The 18,612-nt window shown below is 54.7% G+C and overlaps 5 protein-coding genes across 5 annotated transcripts; 2 read left to right on the forward strand and 3 right to left on the reverse strand.

Moving 5' to 3' along the window:
• Nucleotides 1-6,039: 6,039 nt before the first annotated feature.
• Nucleotides 6,040-7,541, reverse strand: DSM5745_07308 (questin oxidase family protein; the record flags this gene model as incomplete). Its single annotated transcript, XM_026749324.1, has 4 exons — nt 6,040-6,140; nt 6,195-6,605; nt 6,676-7,338; nt 7,388-7,541. The coding sequence occupies 4 exons, from the start codon at nt 7,539-7,541 to the stop codon at nt 6,040-6,042; spliced, it is 1,329 nt and encodes a 442-aa protein (XP_026602414.1).
• A 548-nt stretch (nt 7,542-8,089) lies between these two features.
• Nucleotides 8,090-11,027, reverse strand: DSM5745_07309 (ferric reductase family protein; the record flags this gene model as incomplete). Its single annotated transcript, XM_026749325.1, has 4 exons — nt 8,090-9,200; nt 9,259-9,380; nt 9,696-10,274; nt 10,329-11,027. 4 exons carry the CDS (start codon nt 11,025-11,027, stop codon nt 8,090-8,092), a joined length of 2,511 nt encoding a protein of 836 aa, XP_026602415.1.
• Nucleotides 11,028-12,509: 1,482 nt separating this feature from the next.
• fetC (putative ferrooxidoreductase Fet3) lies at nt 12,510-14,441 on the reverse strand (the record flags this gene model as incomplete). The annotated part of the gene is made up of 5 exons (XM_026749326.1): nt 12,510-12,853; nt 12,910-13,256; nt 13,304-13,524; nt 13,568-14,062; nt 14,106-14,441. 5 exons carry the CDS (start codon nt 14,439-14,441, stop codon nt 12,510-12,512), a joined length of 1,743 nt encoding a protein of 580 aa, XP_026602416.1.
• A 534-nt stretch (nt 14,442-14,975) lies between these two features.
• On the forward strand, nt 14,976-16,219 carry DSM5745_07311 (FTR1 family protein; the record flags this gene model as incomplete). Its single annotated transcript, XM_026749327.1, has 4 exons — nt 14,976-15,003; nt 15,047-15,171; nt 15,214-15,656; nt 15,700-16,219. The coding sequence occupies 4 exons, from the start codon at nt 14,976-14,978 to the stop codon at nt 16,217-16,219; spliced, it is 1,116 nt and encodes a 371-aa protein (XP_026602417.1).
• A 494-nt stretch (nt 16,220-16,713) lies between these two features.
• On the forward strand, nt 16,714-18,428 carry DSM5745_07312 (Zn(II)2Cys6 transcription factor domain-containing protein; the record flags this gene model as incomplete). The annotated part of the gene is made up of 4 exons (XM_026749328.1): nt 16,714-16,773; nt 16,821-17,498; nt 17,552-17,686; nt 17,733-18,428. The coding sequence occupies 4 exons, from the start codon at nt 16,714-16,716 to the stop codon at nt 18,426-18,428; spliced, it is 1,569 nt and encodes a 522-aa protein (XP_026602418.1).
• Nucleotides 18,429-18,612: the final 184 nt, after the last annotated feature.

Consider the following 18,612-nt stretch of genomic DNA (forward strand, 5'->3'; position numbering starts at 1 on the left):
GCCCAGCGATGCGGTCGCACTTTCAAGGAATGTTTAGAGCCTACCCGACCCTATCGTGTCATATTGTCATTGTGTTCGTAACGCATGTCATCGTCGCTTACTGTACGAGCGGCATTGCGCAAGCATCGGCTACCACACCCAACGTATACGCGTCCATCCCCGGTCCAACGGACCTTGTTGAGAACCCCATCCACATCAGAATTCCACCCCCAACTGGTCCCGGCTGGATCCAGAGCCCGCCGCGCGTGACAAGAACCTGGTCCCGGTTTATCCGGACCTCTCGCGGGGGTATCTGGCTAGCCCTCAGTTCCTCCTCGGACTGGATCATATGCGATCCAGGGTAGATGTGAAACAGCCCGTTCTCCGCTCCCAGGCCTTCGCGAAGTGGCCTCCAGAGTGAAATACCGCTCTCGCGGCAGGGATGCGCCCGGTAAAGCGATCCTGGTCGGCCTAGCTTCCCGGGCGTCAAGGGGATGATCAATGGATATTGGACGTGGAGCGAGGTCATGGGTGCTCCCAGAATTGAGGCGAGCATCGGTTCCAGCTGTTCGCATTAGTAATCGTTCACCATACCGTGTCAACTTCGGGGACAATATTTTGGCTGCGCACATACATCGAAACCGCCACTCATAAATTCCCGCCATTCCTGCCTCTGCTGCCTTGAGTAAAGTCGCGAATTGAAATACTCCGGTCGCGGCTGTGGCATTGCGCGTGTGTCTTCGCTGGTTCGGCGGACGTGAGCGAAAAGGATAAAGCCACTGACCGAGTCCTGCACCGCACGCTTTAAACCGTCGAGATTAGCTGCGCTGGTGTAGAGCTGGTAGCCATCGGTCTCCATGTTGAGCGTGAGTCTGCAATTCGACCTCTTCAGTTGGGTGTCGTGTCCAGCAAGGTTCTCCCTTACTGCGGCTGCGGGGTTGGATGGATACGTAGGCAAGAAGGTTGGCAGGCGCTTATGCTTATAGGATCAGTTGAACGGCGGTGAGAGACCCCTCCAACCCGGCCGGCGCCTTATTGCTTTGTCCAAAGGACGCTTAATTGGCGAATGATAGACTAGCTCAGCGAGCCAGGATGCACTGATGTGACGGTTTGGCTGTTCTGCATTAGTGCGGCGCCAACAGCGGCCATACAAATGAAGTCGGGTCTGGCTTGTTGGGTTCCATCCCGGGCCTGGACGCGGCCTGAGGGGAGATCATGATTTTCCGATGCAATAAGTACCAAACTAAACCTGTCAGATCTGGAAGATCTACGGGGGATTCTGGAAAACCTGCCATCTGCCAACCGTACCAAGGTGCGGCCGCTGCTTCGGGAGGCTTCGCGGTCCGCCAGCCACCACGCCAAAATATATAACCGATGGAGAGAGGATAATTAGATGACCGCCGTGAGCGATGGCCAGGACAACCTCGCAACAAACCTCGCAAGTCAAGGAGAGTAGAGTAGAACAAGGATACTGATAAATCCATCAATTAGAGTTGACCGTTGTTTTCTTTCAAGCCCCGGCCGCATACCTAGTCATGTGACCGCCTCTATCTGCGTCCTAAGCTTCCTTCCAAGCCCGGTTTCCTTTAGCAACTCCACACTCTACGCACCGTACTCCGCACCCATTCTCCTCGCCATCCTGCCTCGCCCAGAGCACATCGAAAACCTCCCATCTCTCAGTCTTGGCCTGCCACGAGATCCTCGAATGTCACCACAGACAGGGATGCAGCGGTGCGACTTCCTGTCACTCTGCATTAGCCCGGCGCCTCGGCGATACAATGAGGCTCGTCCGGGATCCCTCGTTGTGTCCAACCCGGGCGGGGCTGACGTGAGACCAACAACCCGGGCGCCGGTGCCACTGCCAACCACTGCAACCAGGGATACGGCGGGGATGCTACGGTACTAGTCTGCCTCCGGCTTCATCGATCGCCTTCCTGCACGAGTTGCACGATAAAGAAATCCACCTTGAAGTCTGCATAATGAGCCGTGCTATTTAGCGAGATTACCCGAGGTCCCCGACGCCGGATAGGGAGATTCGGAGGAGCCCGAGGCGACATGTTAGTTCCACGAATGGATGGACCGTCGGCCGCTTTGAAAGAGTCGATGATCTGAAAGGGCTTTGGGCGCATATTCGTCACGCAGGATCACGAAGCGAATGCTTCCAAGGCGAAGAAGAAGAAGTTGGTTGGTCACTGGCTTCGAACCCATCAGTTGCATCTAGGTGCTAGGTAGGATGCGGCCGAGGTCGCGGCAATGATCAGGCAGGGCTCGTTTTTCAGACAATATGGCCCACTCATGCAGAACAGGTGTTCGTCCCAGTCGGTATCTCACTGTCTGCTTAACGCCTTGCCTTGTCTTTCCTCCATGACGGCCCCAGGTAGGTCCACGAGTTGTACAACAGACCAGTGGTATTTCTGCTGCAGCCAACCGGCTCTTGCATGGCTTCGCATACACGAGCGCATGGAGGAGAACGCTCGATGTGATGAGGCTGTCGGAATGTGCATTCACTTGGATATGGCAAGCTTCTTGGTGCGTCAACCGCATCAAAATCGGGTCTAGGATCGGTACAACAGCTCCAAAAGTGACGCCAAGCGGATCCTGCTGGTCGACTACAACATGACGTGCTTCAAAAAGCGCACGCAGAGTCAATTATACACCAAAGCGATTTTTACCCTGGAGACGGCACTTAGGATAAATCAGTACTCGAGCCTGAACTTGACCACCATAACAAGCTAAAAGTAAGTGTGGAGAGAGTGAAGGTTGAGCTGGTTCAAGTGGAGCGCAAGCTTCGTCTCCAACGTACCGAAATTAGCGTCGGCTACCTAAGACATCGTGTCGGGGAAGACGGACCGGCGGATATCTGGCTTGGGAGTTGGCCAGTACTTATCCTTAGTGGGTCCTAAGGAGTCGATGCCCTGCTTATCTTCGCCTGGGAGGAATTGCAAATGGCAAGCCCTCCGGAGTAGTATGGGGATATGGGGTTTCTACCTAGTGGTGGCTGGGATGCTCGCTCAGCCCATTTCCCCACCGCTGCTAACTAACCCTTTAAGTAATCCGTCTAAAATAGCGTCCAGCAACGTGGCAGAATGAAGTCTTCAACACGCTGAGGAGCTCTTACCTAGATCGAACAATGCCCGGACAATGGACACGTTTACACATTACCCTACCCCGGACTGGGCCAGAACCTGGAAGTCGCGGACGGGCTGCACTGGCTTCAAGTACTGCCATAATAACTCTTTACTCTTGGAACGACCGTGACTAACTGGTCATGACAGAGCTCGAAAGATAAAAGGTGATTAAACAAAACCACCCTGTCCCCGGTGCCACAAGGCCTCCCGAAAGTGCTCATACGAAGTGGAAAGCATATGGCCTGGTCAACCACTTCAGACATCACAACTACTCCAACGCGTGAGCGGCGGGCATTGAATTACTACTTTGAGCGAGCTGCCCCGGCCCCGGCGGGGAATTTGGACCACCAGTTCTGGACACATACAATTCCCAGAGAGTGCCGCTAGGAACCTGTTGTCTGGGACGCGATCAATTTCGCCAGCGAGCTATACGAGGATTTCAATCCGGTCCTCGGCCCGCCCATGGTTGTGAAGCGGAAGCCATTGCATCTGCGAGAAGTTTTATAGCAGCATTCTCTGGGCGATCACGCTCGATGCGAAGGTACATTCTGAGATCGCATGCAATACCGCGAGTCCCGACCTCGCCCTCATGGCCTGTGTCCTCTATCCCTGCACAGAATTGCTTTTGGGCGACCTCGCGAAAATGCTGAGACCCTACGAGCAGGACATTCAGCTGGTCCCTTATCTGGCAAAATCCCATCGAGGTCTATTTGCAAAGATTTCATTGCGCTGCTTATTACACTAGGAGCTGTTGTGTTCATAACGACGGCGTACTGCCCGCGGGGATGGACCGATTTACTAGCTCTGCCTATTGAAAGAACCCTCGAACTCAAATCTCTTGAGGACGACCAAACGGCACTTTTGAAGATAGTCGCAGACCCGGGGCGATGCTTGATCTGGTCGCTAAGTAACGCTCTCTGATCGCGCAATCGGAGCAATGAGATTTCGGCTTCTCCTATCTCACAAGTCTGCCTCATAGGTAGGTAGGTGCGATGTGCAGCAGGAACCGCAGTATGTCACGTACACGGCGCAATTCCAGTCAATCATCGAGCATGCAGGAATCGCAATTCAGTATTCTGCAGCGCGAAACAATGCCCAAGCAGGGCTTACCTTCAAGGCAGATGTCGGCCCGCCTCTATCTTCTATCGCGGTGGAGTGCCGGAACAGCGAAACACCTCTACCACGACAGGCAACCAAGGCCCCAGCTCGTTTCAATGTATGCCATGGGCGAAACTCGGCCAAACGATAATCATGATAGAGGACCGCGCGCTGCGCAAGGAGTCCGGGGCTACGGGTCGGACCACTTGCTCCTACAACACCACAAGTGGCCCGTCCCGCGACTGTGCCCCTCACGCACAATTGTAGGTGTCTACTGCTCCCGGTCCGATGGAGAACGCTACCGGAGCATTGTCGAAGAACATCGAGTGCATAAGTTTGGCGTCTTTGAAGGAAAAGACTATAAACTTGTCTTTAGGTTCATCCAAACGCATTGGGGTCTGATCAGCGGGGCAATGCTCCTGGTCGAGGACTTCTTGTGACGTTCCTAGCCTAGTACACCTTGTACTTCCAGTCAGCAAGGTCCCCAGAGACCTTGTATAGTGCCTTTTGGTTGTGTGTTATCTAGAAGGCTGGCTATATCCTTACGCCTCTCACCCGTGGCCTTTGGCTAGCCAGCCTTCTCCTCCCATCCTGCACTTTATAAGAGGCTTGTAAGGAATGACCAATTGTATCATGTTATAACTAGGACTATTAACCATAATGATATATTACTTATCAACTTCTAGGCCCGGAAGCTTAGAAAAGAAACCTTCAGGTAAAGAGCCTAACCAAATTGAATACCCAGGTAATATGTGTTATCTATCCCTTCCTGCTACCAGGCAGAGGGAAACCAGCCATAGGACTTCTAAAATGGTATGTGACCGCATTGCATTAGGCCTAGGGCTCCGGCAGTTTCCCAGGTGGCTACCACGCCAAGTCCTTGCTAATACTCCCAGCTGCTTCTAGTCGAAGACAATGCCATTGCCCTTTCACGCCCCGTGAATATTGAACCCTGCCTAAGTTACCCTACAGCGATGGACTTGATTGATGGTACAGATTTTGACAGGCCCGGGAATACAAGGAGGCCTGCATAGCCAGCACTAGGGTGCATTAGTCGCAGTGTGAAGAATAGTTAACATGCGGGTACTTGGGTCTTATAGAGAGAGAATTTGGAATTGTTGAGGGAGGCGGAGATTCAATCAACATGTCAGAGGTAGAGCCCTGGTTTACTACCTAGGTAGTGTTGCTACAATATCCACTGGATCTGGCGGGGCTTAGGTACGAAGTCACCGCGATCCAGCGCAAGGAATCCACCAGGGCGGTTCCCACTGGCGTCAAAGCTGGAGGCCATGAAGGGGAACCTCCAGGACCAGGAGGAGCTCACGGCTGCGTTCAAAGGGCAGGATGCTGTTCTCAGGTTCGTCTCTTTATCAATCGCCAACCAGCCCGTCTATCCATATCTATTCTGCTGCGATCACGGAGCGCAAGATGGTTCCAATGGTCTGGTGGCTAAAATCACGGGCGTGGAATTTGGGCCGCCTATCACGGACTCCCTGGCGCCTAACACATTGGTAGGGATGGAAGTTAGGTTAGATGCTTGGAGGCTGATCTGCCTTACATCGCTGGGACAGTTGCAGTGCAGCCCTAATAGGTATTAGGTAGATTCCCGGCGTCATTATATGATACTATAGGTAGGTATGGTAGGCACCGAAATCGTACCCTCTGCCATACTATACTTTTGGATCATGGGACCGGACCGAGAGCCCTATAACGGACCACGCCTCGTTGTGGCGACTGATATATTTCCTACGTATCAAATGCCAGGGCTGACTGACGGAGGAGAGAGTTAGATGTCACAGGAATAAACACCGACTACCTGGGTATGTGTGGACAGCTACAACCTCGCCCGATCCTCCACGCCCTCCCACGCCTCATCGAACCCCGTCGAGCGCACCCACATCTTCTCCTCGCCTTTGCCGTGGACGGAGTCAATAACTATAGCAAATCAGTCAATTAGCCCCATTGATATACAAATCATTGATAACTCACCCATATTCCCAATCCTCAACCAACTCTCCCCAGCAATCTTAAGTCCCAACTCCTCTTCTCTCCCTTGGTACTGCGTACAAACAGCCTCGCCGTTCTTCAGCGCCCGAATAAGTTTCACAAGGTGTCCGTCGTCATGCGTATGCCGGATACTCTGCTTGATAATGCTATCCCAGTCCTGGGTGACGGGATACGCCGTAATCTCATGCAGGTACAGCTCCGGCGCATTCCGGGAAACATACATGAGGAGATCCATGCGGCCCTTCCACTCGAGGAGGCGGAGTTTCGTTGGCGTGTCGAGGAAGGGCAATTCCAAAATCCTGGCGAAGAAGATGGACGAGTTGACGGTGTGTATGTAGAAGAAGTCGAATTTGGGCGTTTTGGTGGGCCGTTGCGCGGCGGATGTGAAATATACTATATCCATCCATACACGTTAGCAGTGACATCTCCTTGGTTTGAAGGGCATAGGAGGAAAAGGCCATACCCGAAACATCCAGCATCTCCGCGTACTTCTCGCGCATCTGCTCCTCGGAAACGGTATACTGCCTCGCAATCGCCACCATCTCGTCCCCAGCGCGCTTGAGAACCCCAGCGCGCAGCTTATTCCCATCGCCGAAGCGCACCGAACCCGCCAGTTTCGTGTTGCCCTTCGCCTCCTCCAGCAGCTGCAGCATCGTCTTCCCCCCTTTCCCCCCAACACCCCCCGCCGCCTTCTCCGCAGGAACCAAGAACCGCGGCCCCGTCCACTCATCATGAATCGCCGTCTGCGCCAGCGCCTCCGCGATAATCGCCGGCTGGTGGAACTCGATTCCGAAGCCTAGGTGGATGATCGGGTGCAGGAGGCCGCCGAAGAGCCGCGCCATCATGCTTTCGGCGTTCGCGTCGCGGCTGAAGAGGTATGTTTTTAGCACGGCCTCGATGCCATGCGACTCGATTTGCGTTTGGAAGAATTCGAGGAAGTGTGGGTAGTTCTTGTCGGCGCCGAGGGCTTCGCTGAAGGCTTTTTTGTCGGAGAGGCTTTCGACGATTGCTGGGGATGGGGGAAGGGCAGGGCGCTGGTAGGATGTGTTTCGGTCGTAGGCGGACTGGATTTCGGTTGGTGAGGCGCCGAGCGCGTACAGGGTTAGGATGTGGTGGGGGATGTGGTCTGTCATTAGTGAGTACGTTTTCCTTTAGTGGTGAAGTGGAGGACGGACTGTGGAAACCCATATCATTAAAGTACACATGGTGCTTCTCGAGATCTTCCTGCAGGACTGCACTCGCGGTCTTTGCGGCGGATTCGGTGATCCCCGTGCTCCAGACGCCTGTGTCGGAGTGCGGGGAGAGGAGGACTTTGCGTGCGGTGGCCATGTTGCTTCTTGGTGTTGGTGGTGCTGTTGAGAACCGGGCTGCGGGGAGGGATTTATACAGCGATGCTCTGGCTTTGGGGATGTGCAGGCCTCGAGCGAGTGTTCTTGGTAAGAGATGCATTGCTTGAGCAACCTTGAGGAACTAATCAGAGGCCATGAGATAATAAGGTAAGACCAGGCCTCATTACGTCATAATGTCGGGGTCGAATGCGGGGACAAAGTGCAGGTGCCTTGATTGCTAAGCATCCACCTGGTCATGGTCCTGCAGATGGTGGTCATGGGACATGTAGCATAATAAGCATGTTGTTCTAGAATGAGCATCGCATAAGCAGCGAGTCTAGAAGGTTGAGAGAGGGTGAGGGTGTTCGGCCAATCAGCCTCCGCCCTGCCCGCAATAACCCTAACTTACCAAGTTATATATAGAACAGGAGACGAGCATGATCTGTTTCCTAATGACTGAACTATGTATAGCTTTTAAGACTCAACAAGTCGTAGCACCATTCTAACTCTGAGAGTCGCACTGGCACCCACCACTCACCAATCAATTCCCTACCACCCAAACGCCTCCTCAAAGTACTCGATATCCCTGAATCCGCCCTTCATCACCTCGTACACCGTCTGCCGGCAATCATCCGCCATCTGCGCCGGTCCACAGGTCAGAACTGCCAGACGGGAAGAGTTGGCCTTGGCCTCCTCTGCTTCCCCAGCAACGATAGCCTGCACATTCGGACGGCCAGCGAGGAACTCCACTGTGCTCCTGGGCGAGACCTCCGCAACAGCTTCCTTGTTCGTCGTGCTACCAGGCGGCGTCTCAGAGCCAACGATCTCATGATCATCGCTGGACACATTGCTGCTCAACGAGGTCTTCTCCGTAGGAAGGACCGCAACGTCCGCCTCCTTCTCCCTCTCCTCCATTTTCAATAAAGGCACCGCCCCCTTAGAGCTCGTGCAATAGAACGTCGTCGAAACATCCCCACACCCAAGCAACCGGGCCAACTCACCACAAAACACCCTCTCAAACATCTCATCCGTCCGCGCCGACCAAACAAGCTTGATCCGCGTCGTGCGCGTCTTCCCACATTTCGAGCGCGACACATGCTCAATGAGATACGGCACCGCAGCCGCAATCCCCGTCCCGCCCACAACCATAAGCACCGTGTCGAATGCATGCAGCGGCGCAACATGCCCATACGGCCCTTCAAGGAGGAGTGTCGGGTGAATGACCCCCCCTGACTTTGACTTCCGGCACTGGTCGCGCAGCCGCCTTGTCCAGCCGTCGTAGGGCCGGATGTAGAAGATTAGCTTTGACGCTGCGCCGGCGACAGAGCCAGTGCCGGCGCCCTTTGTCCCTCGAGAAGGGATATATGCGCCCAGTGTGAACGGGTGGTTTTCCCATCCTTTCAGACTAACTGGCTGGTAGAGGTAGTAGTGCTGACCTGGGCGCGGCGTGATCGATGATGCGGGTGTGAGTTCCACCTTTATCAGATCGCTGTCTGCGAAGTACTGCGCTGTCGAGGACGTGCCGGTGCATTGTTTCCCGAACCGCACGTTTAGGTTGCAGTAGGCGAGTCGGAGGAGGCGGATGCTGCGGTCGAAGGCCCAGATTGCGACCATGGGCCAGAGGTAGCCGTTCCATTTTGTGCCGTCGAAGGAGGTGTGTCTGTATCACAAACAACAAATTAGGGTTGGAATTGAAGGAAGGAGAGGAGGTGGTATACCTGAAAAGAGCGTAGATGACGACAATCGCGAAGACGATATGCAGGATCAGGAAGGTTTCGTATCCCTTTGCTCGCAGGTAGGTCATGGACTGCACGAGCATGAAGGACATGAGGATCGTTGCCTGGACTCCCCGGCGTTACCAACTGCTTCATCCCCAAGACAACCCAAATCTGGGAAAAGAGTAGAGTACATACCACAACGCCCATGTACCAATACTCCTGCTTCCACACACTCTCCCAGCGCCCATCTGCCCACGAACCAGAATCAGCCAAGGTACCCCCTCACCTCCACGAAACCCTAAGATCCATGTGACATACCATAAACCGAAAACACAACACTATAATTCACCGAATGCACGATCGCGAGAACCGTGCACGCCCACGCCACATGGCGATGAAAGATATTGAAGCTCTGGGTGCTAAAGTCCGTCGCCCACAGGAAGACATTGTTGCGGCCGCCGAACAGCCACAGGAACGGGAGGCACGCGTACGAGAGGATCCCCGTGCGGTCGGACGAGCGCTGCCAGTTCTGCTGGAAGACGCTTGGGGTCCTGGCACACGCCCGCGTTAGAGCCGGGAGGGGGGATAGGTGAGATAGGGGATGGGAAAGGGGAAGGGGCGTTAACGTACTCGATATTCCCTCTGAAACTCTGGTAGTCGACGCACGAGAGGATGATGCAGAGGGCCCAGAAGCCGGAGACGATGAGCAGGTCGAGCCGCCGTGGGATGGTGTGGTGCCAGAGGACTTGCTGGTGGTTGTTTAGGAGGGGGGTGAAGGAGGCTGGGATGGCGATGTAGGTCTTGAGGTAGTGGAATGGCTTCCAGGTAGAGGTGGAGGGGGATGGGGCGCGGGTGCCGCTGGACTCGGCGTCGGAGCGAGAAAGAGAGGCATGGCGATGCGTCGAGATAAACGAGATGAACTTTGCGCCCATTGCGAGCACGAGGATCCCGCCCCAGTAGCCCATGATCCCCCATCCGAAGCGCTTGTCTTTGATGAGGGCGTAGTCGTGCGTCACCTGCTGCAATTAGCACCCAACTCAACCAGGTATAGGTAAAAGAAGGAGACACACATAACTCTTATAAGCCCTCTTATAATAACCCTCACTCAGGAGCACCACCTGATCAATCGTCCCCATAGCCGTAGTAGAGTTCATCTCCGGGTCAATGCTCGGCAGAGCCGCGATATACTCGTCCGTAACCTTACTCTCGATGTCCGTGAGATCCATAAGCGTAAGACTGTTCTTCTCGCATAGACCTTGCCAGTAGGGGATCGTGACGGCCAGCTGCGCCTTGTTGCACCATGCCTTCGCGCTCGCGTACATGGATGTCACTTCGACGGTGCTGTTGCAGGGGCCTGTCGAGGTGCCGCCGCCCCCGTGGCCGCGGCGGAGTAGACGCCGGCTACTTCCGTGGAGGGTGGACGTGGTGTCGGTGGTTGAAGAGGTGCCGTGCTCAGTCGACGAGGACGAAGACGAAGACGAGGACGAGGACGAGGACGTCGAATCAGACGCGCCATGGTCAGTGGAAGATGAAGATGAAGAAGAGGAAGAGGAAGACGAGTCCTGCCCACTCGACGACGACGAACTCCCATGCGAGCTACCGCCTGTATTCTGCTCGATTGTCACGCTCCCCTCAAAGGTATACCCCGAGAGCGTGGTGTAGATCGAATAGAAGCAGTACTCGTCGATGTTGTCCGCGGACATGGTCATGCCCTGCCCGGCCAGGACGGGGGCGGCCGAGCAGAGGGCGAGGAGGGCTGCTCGTCGCATTGCAAGTATGAGTTGGAAAGACGGAGGTGCTCGATTTCCAAAAGGTGTTGGGGGATGGTGGTATATAAGGGCAGTCGGGCTCGGTGAGCTATGAGAAGAATATCTTGCTGCTCGGATTTGAGCGGGGATGCGTTCGCAATTCATCAGGGCAAGACAAAGTCAGTCTCTACTCCACTTATAGTTGTAGTCGGAACATTGAGGGATCCATTCCATGGGTAGCTTCCCATATCAACCTTGTCTTCATGTGTCTTCTCGCTTCGACAACGTCTCCTCGTGGCGAACCAGACTTACTGCAAGTGGCGCTCTAGCATAGCATGGGAAGAGTACCATCCTCCCAAATAGAATACGAGTCAAATCCACCGCCGATAACGCAGGTCGTTGAGTGCAATGTAACCATAACCACTGCCCCCATCAACCAACATCTCCCTCCCAGTTCGCCATCCAGCGCCAAAAGCAGGGTGTCCTTGCGAGATATAGGTCCCCAGCGGAACTTCAACATCATACCACCCCATCCAGACCCAGCGCAAAGCTCTTGGCAGTGCCCTCTGTGTCCGGACACGCCGAGAACTCCCGCTGCCGGAAGTGTTGATTGGTAGGGCTGAAGAAATTGCAAGCGTGGCGGGGAAGTACTAGACCATGATCCTGCCGAGTCTTAGCTTGCTTGAGGGGTATTGGCTTGGGCTAAGCTCGGATGGGTCCGCTGGATGGGTGGAGGACGTGCCAACGTGGATTGTTTTGTATGGACATGTATTGACGGTACCATACCATGCGGGACGGGCCCCGAGAAGATTGAGTCGCGCAGGGCTGTTGGCTCAAGCTGAAATGAATGACTCGACCCTGGGCAGCAATAGCATGCAGCAGGGCATCGGGTCGTGGAGCCCTAAGTGGATCTCGGCCCGAACAGGTCGAGTTTGCGAACGGCTTGTCTTATCAATCAGCTGGCCCGGTGGGGTATACAAGACCAGACTGTCGAGCTTGAGCCATCCATGGTTCCAGTGAGTCATGGGGTGCAGAGTTTTCACGCTCACTTTAACCGGGGACAGGGATCAGGGGGAACCGTGAGGTAGTCGGGATGGAAGCGAAGAGAAGCCCAACATGCATTAACAAGAATCGTCCTGCATGTATCCATACCGGGGGCGTGGCTGAAGTGCCCGCTCCAAGCTGCAGGGAAATTACATATTACATGATGGATAAGATCTCACGGGCTCTTGGGGTCCATGTGGGATGGGATGCCGCTCGACAAGGGCTTCGATGGTAAACAAGGTTCGTGCTTCACAACAAGAGCCTGGAGCATCCAATAGATAGAAGCCATACCGGTACAGTAAAGAGAGAAGATATCTTTGCTCTGTGGCGCCTCTACGGAGAGGACTTGATTTCAGTTCTTGGCCACTCCACTGGTAAATGATTCATATTAAACGGCACTGGTATATACTACCCTCACACCAACAAACAAAAACCTCATTCCACCCAACAACTCCATCTCTACATGACAACCCTCCCCCCCTGAATCGGCGCAAGCCCATACCAAACAATACTCGCGAGCCCCACAAACGCCGCAACACAACTAAACACCAGCGCGACGATGCCCCTGGCCGTGAAGCCCGCCGGCAAGGGGGCGACTGCCTTATTCTCGCCGCTCAGGTCGAAGTAGTCCTCCGTGTTGCCGGCGGCATTACCCTGCGTGGGCGTCCCAGCCGCAGCGCAGACGTCGTAGTGGTTCTGCGGGATATCGAGGTTTTCCTGTAGATACATCGGCGCTTCGACCATGACGGCGGCCAGGCCGGCGTCCATGTGCCATTCGATGTGGCAGTGGAAGAACCAGACTCCTGCCCGATTCGGTTAGGAGGGATCAAGGGGGCAAGTGGGGAAGGGGAAGACGGACCAGGGTTATCAGCCTTGAATCTCACGACAAAGTTGCCCATCGGGCTGACGATGAGTGTATCGCGGCGGACGGGCGTGGAGGCGAACGTCACGTTGTCCGGGTTATAGTGGCCCTCGTTGTCGCCGCTGCGCCAGAGGACCTGGAAGGCATGGCCGTGCAGGTGGAACGGGTGTTTCCCGGTGTCGTCGTTGTTGAGGACGATGTCGACGATGTCGTCCTTTTTGAGCACGTAGGCGTGCGTGTCTGTGCCGTAGATTGTGGCGTTTGAGGCGGCGGAGCCGGTGCTCATGACGGAGTATAGCACGGGGACTTTGGGGGCGACGTAGGAGATGCCGTTGAAGAAGGCGCTGTTTGGGTGAGGATAGTTCTGTGAGATGGATAGTGGGGGGCTTACTAGTTGGCGCCGTCGCCGAGATTGTCCATGGTCAGGTCGAAGGTGATGGTCATGTCGGCGTCTGGGAGGGCTTCCACCCTGTCGTATGGGACGAGGGTGTAGTCGTCGAAGTAGTCGAAGTCGGCGACGTCTGCTGGGGCAGGTTTGTTGGCGGAATCGTCGTAGACTAGCCAGCCGGTGACGTTGTAGTTGAGGGTATCAGGCAGTGTGTCGAAGAGATCCTGAGCTGTTAGCTTCGTCTGGATGATGGGGAGGTAAACGTACAGTGTCCATGCTCCCAACCATGGCATAGTTCTTGTCGGTCTCATTCTTCATCGTAACGAGGAAGCTGTACCGCTGCGCCGAAGCAATATAGATCCGCTCAGCAGTCGCAGGCTCGGTCCAGACACCGTCCACCTCGACAATCTGCATCTCGTGGTCCTCGATCCAGAAGTACTGACTAGCGAACGCGCCAATGTTCGCCAGACGGAAGAGATACGTCTTGCCAGGCTCGACCGCAACCGTCAAGTTCTGCGTCTCGTTCATCAGTGCAGACTTGGGGACGGGCTCAGCACCAGTAGGGTTCTCGACGCTGATGAATTCCTTCAGCAGCTTGGGCATCTGGTCGTGGTACCAGTCCGACAGGGTGATGACATATTCGTGGTCGTATTTGCCAATGTACGGGTCGTTCTCGTCGTGGATGACAAGGGCTTGACGCCAGCCGTCCGGGTACTGGCCTTTGGTATGCGAGTGGTACCAGTATGTGCCAGATTGGTCAATCTATCCTCGTCAGCAGTGCCGCTAGATTGTAGGAGCGGCTTACAGTGAAGTTGTAAAGCATTGTCTCTCCCGGTGGGATGTTGCACTGCACCAGCCCAGGCGGCCCATCCATCTCCGTTGTGCCATTCTGGAAGAATCCGTGAAAGTGAACGCTCGTCGACTCGTTACCAAGTCCGTTGTAGACGTTGGCAACCACCCGGTCGCCCTTGGTGAAGTTGAGCAGCGGCAGCGGCCACTCGTTGTTGATTCCAATGACAGGACGCGGCTGCAGGCCGTCTGGGTTCGCAGTGACCCAGGTGATGTTCCAGTCGAAGTTGTGAGTCTTTGCAAAGGAGGTCGCCGTCAAGGCTGCCAGGGAAAGAAGGGACCGGAAATGCATGATGGTATGGGATTGCCCTTCGACAGAGATGAACCACAGCAAGTGAGGAAGAGAACGCTCCAGTTTATGTTATATACGAGATAGACAGGCCGATATGGTCCCGGGCTGCCCCAATGGCCGGTGGACATGTATTCTGGTTACACATTTGGCGCAATACGAGCTGATGGAGCCCTACCCACTCTGCCCACTCCGCCCAGAACAGTTATCTGATCCGAGTTTTAGACCCTTGGCAGCCTTCCGCTGGCCAGGGCCGGCTATACAGCGCTGTGACTCGTCGAAGAGATTGATATCAGCTGCTCGGCTGCAGAATCTGCGTCGGAGGGCTGCATTCCATTGGGTACCTACGTTCCGATGTGACAGTGCAGGGTGACAGTGGAGCAGGGCCGCTGCTTCCGGATCATGCTCTAGGGGAGGTTTGTTCTCTCTAGACCGACGTCGGAAAGAAGCGATGGTGGCACTGGGTATAAAGATGCTGAGAGCCCGTCCTCGGGACTGGGGACCACAGCGCATCCGACCAGAGCGTCGTACCTTATCATGGCGAACAACGTCTTTGCAGTGACCGGTACGTCAGCTTTCTCAATACCAGACACCTCTAACCTCCCCAGTCTTCTTCATCTGCTTCCGAGAATGTCTCGAAAGCAGCATCATCGTCTCCGTGCTCCTGGCCTTCCTCACCCAGACCCTGGGTGCTGAAGGAGACAAAGCCGCCCTTAAACGTCTACGCATACAGGTACGACCTTCATCTATCACCGCTTCTTAGCTAACCTTTCAGGTCTGGTGGGGTGTACTGCTCGGTCTCTTCCTGTGTCTGTGCATCGGTGCTGGCATGATTGGTGCCTTCTACGGCCTCGAGAAAGACACCTTCACCAACACGGAGGACATCTGGGAAGGTGTCTTTGGACTCATTGCGGCAATCATCATCTCCATCATGGGCGCTGGCTTGCTGCGTGTCAACAAGATGCGCGAGAAGTGGCGAGTCAAGCTCTCCAGGGCACTGGAGAAGAAGGAGAGAAGCGCGACCTTTATGGGAAGGCTCAAGCACTGGAGCGAGAAGTATGTCATGTTCATCCTGCCGTTCATCACTGTGCTCCGTGAGGGTCTGGAAGCTGTGGTGTATATTGGCGGCGTTGGGCTTGGACTGCCGGCGAGTTCGTTTCCTCTGGCCATCTTCTGCGGTCTGCTCGCTGGATGTGCGGTCGGTTATGCCTTGTACAAGTAAGTGTCTTCATCTCTTAACAGGCAGTACTAACAAGTGCAGGGGTGGAAGCTCGGCTCAGCTGCAATACTTCCTGATCATCTCCACCTGCTTCCTCTACCTCGTCGCGGCCGGTCTGTTCTCCCGAGCTGTGGGCTACTTTGAGGCCAACACCTGGAACCACATCATCGGAGGAGATGCGTCCGAGACCGGTTCCGGCCCTGGATCGTACGATATCCGACAGAGCGTGTGGCACGTCAACTGCTGCAACCCCGAGCTGAACGGTGGTGGCGGATGGGGTATCTTCAATGCCTTGTTCGGATGGACCAACTCGGCCACCTACGGCTCGGTCATCTCATACAATCTGTACTGGATTGTCATCATTCTGAGCTACCTGGCAATGCGGTTCCAGGAGCGGAATGGATATATCCCCGTGCTGACCAAGGTCGGAAAGGCGCTGAAGCTGGACAAGTTGAAGAAGAAGGAAGACCGAGGTGCCGGTGGTATGGAGACGGTCGAGACCAGGAAGGAGGTCAATGATGCGCCGGTTCAGGTCATTACCAGGACGTTGAGTGAGGCGTAGGCCACTGGCAGGCTACTCAAAGTTCATTTGTTGGTGGGTGGTGGATAAGATGAATGGGGGTTCGTCAATGGTTGTTGTGAAGTTCAAGCAAATGAGACCGCAGGATAGATTTGGGAGAATATAGTGAACGTAATTGATAGGAATCAAATGGGATGATTGGCTCAGTCCAGTCCGAGCAGTCAATGATGATGTCCATTGTGCCTTCCGTGCTTCCATCTTCGCTTATTCTCAATGACAAACGCTTCCACGCCCACCACCGGACTTTTATCGGAATTCAGACCATCGTTAGATATTCATCGATCCAGTCTTAGTCCTAACTGCATCTAGCAGGTGGAGCATCAGATAAGATGAATCATCGTCTCCACACATGGGAAAACTCCGAGTTCTCGGCCCTGCAGGGCGGAAACTCTTATAGCAGCCCCTCACTATCCAGTCCCTTGGCTGCAAGGCTTGATTATCTTCGTCTGACTCAGAACCTTAAGCTGGCAGACGCAATGGTCTTCCCCGGTAGAAGGAGCATCGGCTGCTATACCTGTCGCCAGCGCAAGGTCAAGGTACGTTCACCGCAAGGCGTCAGAGCGGACAAGACTCACATTGGCAGTGCGATGCAAAGCGGCCCGCATGCGACAGATGCACCAAGTTTGGCAGAACTTGCCCGGGATACCCTGACACATTCGCATTCAAGGCGTACGATGGCTCGTCGCATCGCATCGCTTCGACTTCGCGGTGGGTTGACCAGCCTCCGAGTACTGTCGGATCACCGGCCAGCCATGAACGCGAAGGATCTCACGTTGCAGATGCGCCTATATCTGCACCTGCGCCGGTACCTGCATCTTCTGCTGCGCCCGTGCCCGTGTCCGACCACAGCCCTGATGTATACATCTCCCACCTTGACAGCATTTCATCGCCTTCTTCCCCTCTCACATTTGTATCCATGAACATCCCTCAATCCATCTCCACATCACACAGCGATGACGTCCCTCTATCGTTCTTCATGCACACGCACGTCTTGATCGTCGACAAGTCCCCCTGCGGCGGACACCTCGCTTTCCTGCCGGAATTCTATCGCGAGAAGTCATCTGAGCCTTGTCTGCGACATTCCGTACTGAGCTTAGGTTGTCTGGCTTTGTTCAACTACCACCGGTCAAAGGACCTCTGGATCAAAGCGAGGAAGCATTACAGTGCAGCTCTCGCCGCTCTTGCTGCAGCCATTGATACGAAGGAGTCAGCAATCAGAGATGAGGTCTTTGCTAGTGCTCTGTTCTTGGGGATATTTACGGTATGATTTCTAGACCGGCTCTGATCGAGGCGAATGCTGACCGACTATAAAAGGATCTGAATGGCGAGCGGAGGACAAACTTGAACGATCACATCCCTGGAGTGTATGCTTTGATACAAGCCCGAGGCTCTGCCTGCTTGACAGGGAAGTACGGACGCCGACTGCTTGCTTGGGCATTTAACCAACTGGTACGTCGTGTCCTGTGATCATCGGATTTATATCTCATAATCGCAGCAAATCCAAGCAATCGCGAACAACGAACACGGCTATGCACATCTTCCTTCTCTCTTCGAAGACCTCCAGAGACCAGACAGCGTCTGTCAAGCCATCAAACTGGTCAGTCTGATATCTGGTTTCTGCCAATCGACCACGGATGCCACACGGGAACAGTTTACGCACCAACTGTGTTCATACACCACATCGCAGGATGTTGAGTACGTCTTCGACGAAATCGCAAACTGGGAAACCCGTCTCCCAGGTCACTGGAAACGCCAGCTCGAACATATGCGATACGACTCCGCATGGAACCAGGAACCATCGGGCCAGAACATATGGACGGCCTGCTTCATGGCGCTCATAAACTCGAGTATCCTGCTTTTCTACATCCAATGCCTCGACTACCTTCCAGCTCTCTTCCTCGCCGATTACGAGTACGAGGCCGAAGAACTAGACCCTCCCTTGTTACACCACGATATCTTCCAGCGCATCTGCGGAACGCTCAACGTGATCTGCTCCGCCGTCCGATATACAATCGGTGATTTGGATGCCTACGGCATTTTCCGACCATTCCACGACCTCAACCACGGAATCACGTACAATCTCATCTGGCCGATGTCGCTTGTCTCGCAGTGCCGATTCGCGTCGCCGGAACAGGCTCTCCTTTGCAGCGAGGCCCTGCACTATACACAATGGACAACAGGGCGGTCTTGACTGAAATCACTCTTGGCGGTACATACCGAAAAAACCATGGTTTGAAGCTCCCGAACCAACCCGTTACCCGTGCAGCCTCATCCAAGGCATAACCACGCCATTATCAGGCCGAGAGTTAGCCGATTGGGAGTCTACCTCACGGAGTATAGCCAGACGCCCGAGAGACCGCGCGGCTTGAGGATGA

This window comes from Aspergillus mulundensis (assembly GCF_003369625.1).
Source record: "Aspergillus mulundensis strain DSM 5745 chromosome Unknown scaffold_7, whole genome shotgun sequence".
Classification (NCBI taxonomy): Eukaryota; Fungi; Ascomycota; class Eurotiomycetes; order Eurotiales; family Aspergillaceae; genus Aspergillus; species Aspergillus mulundensis.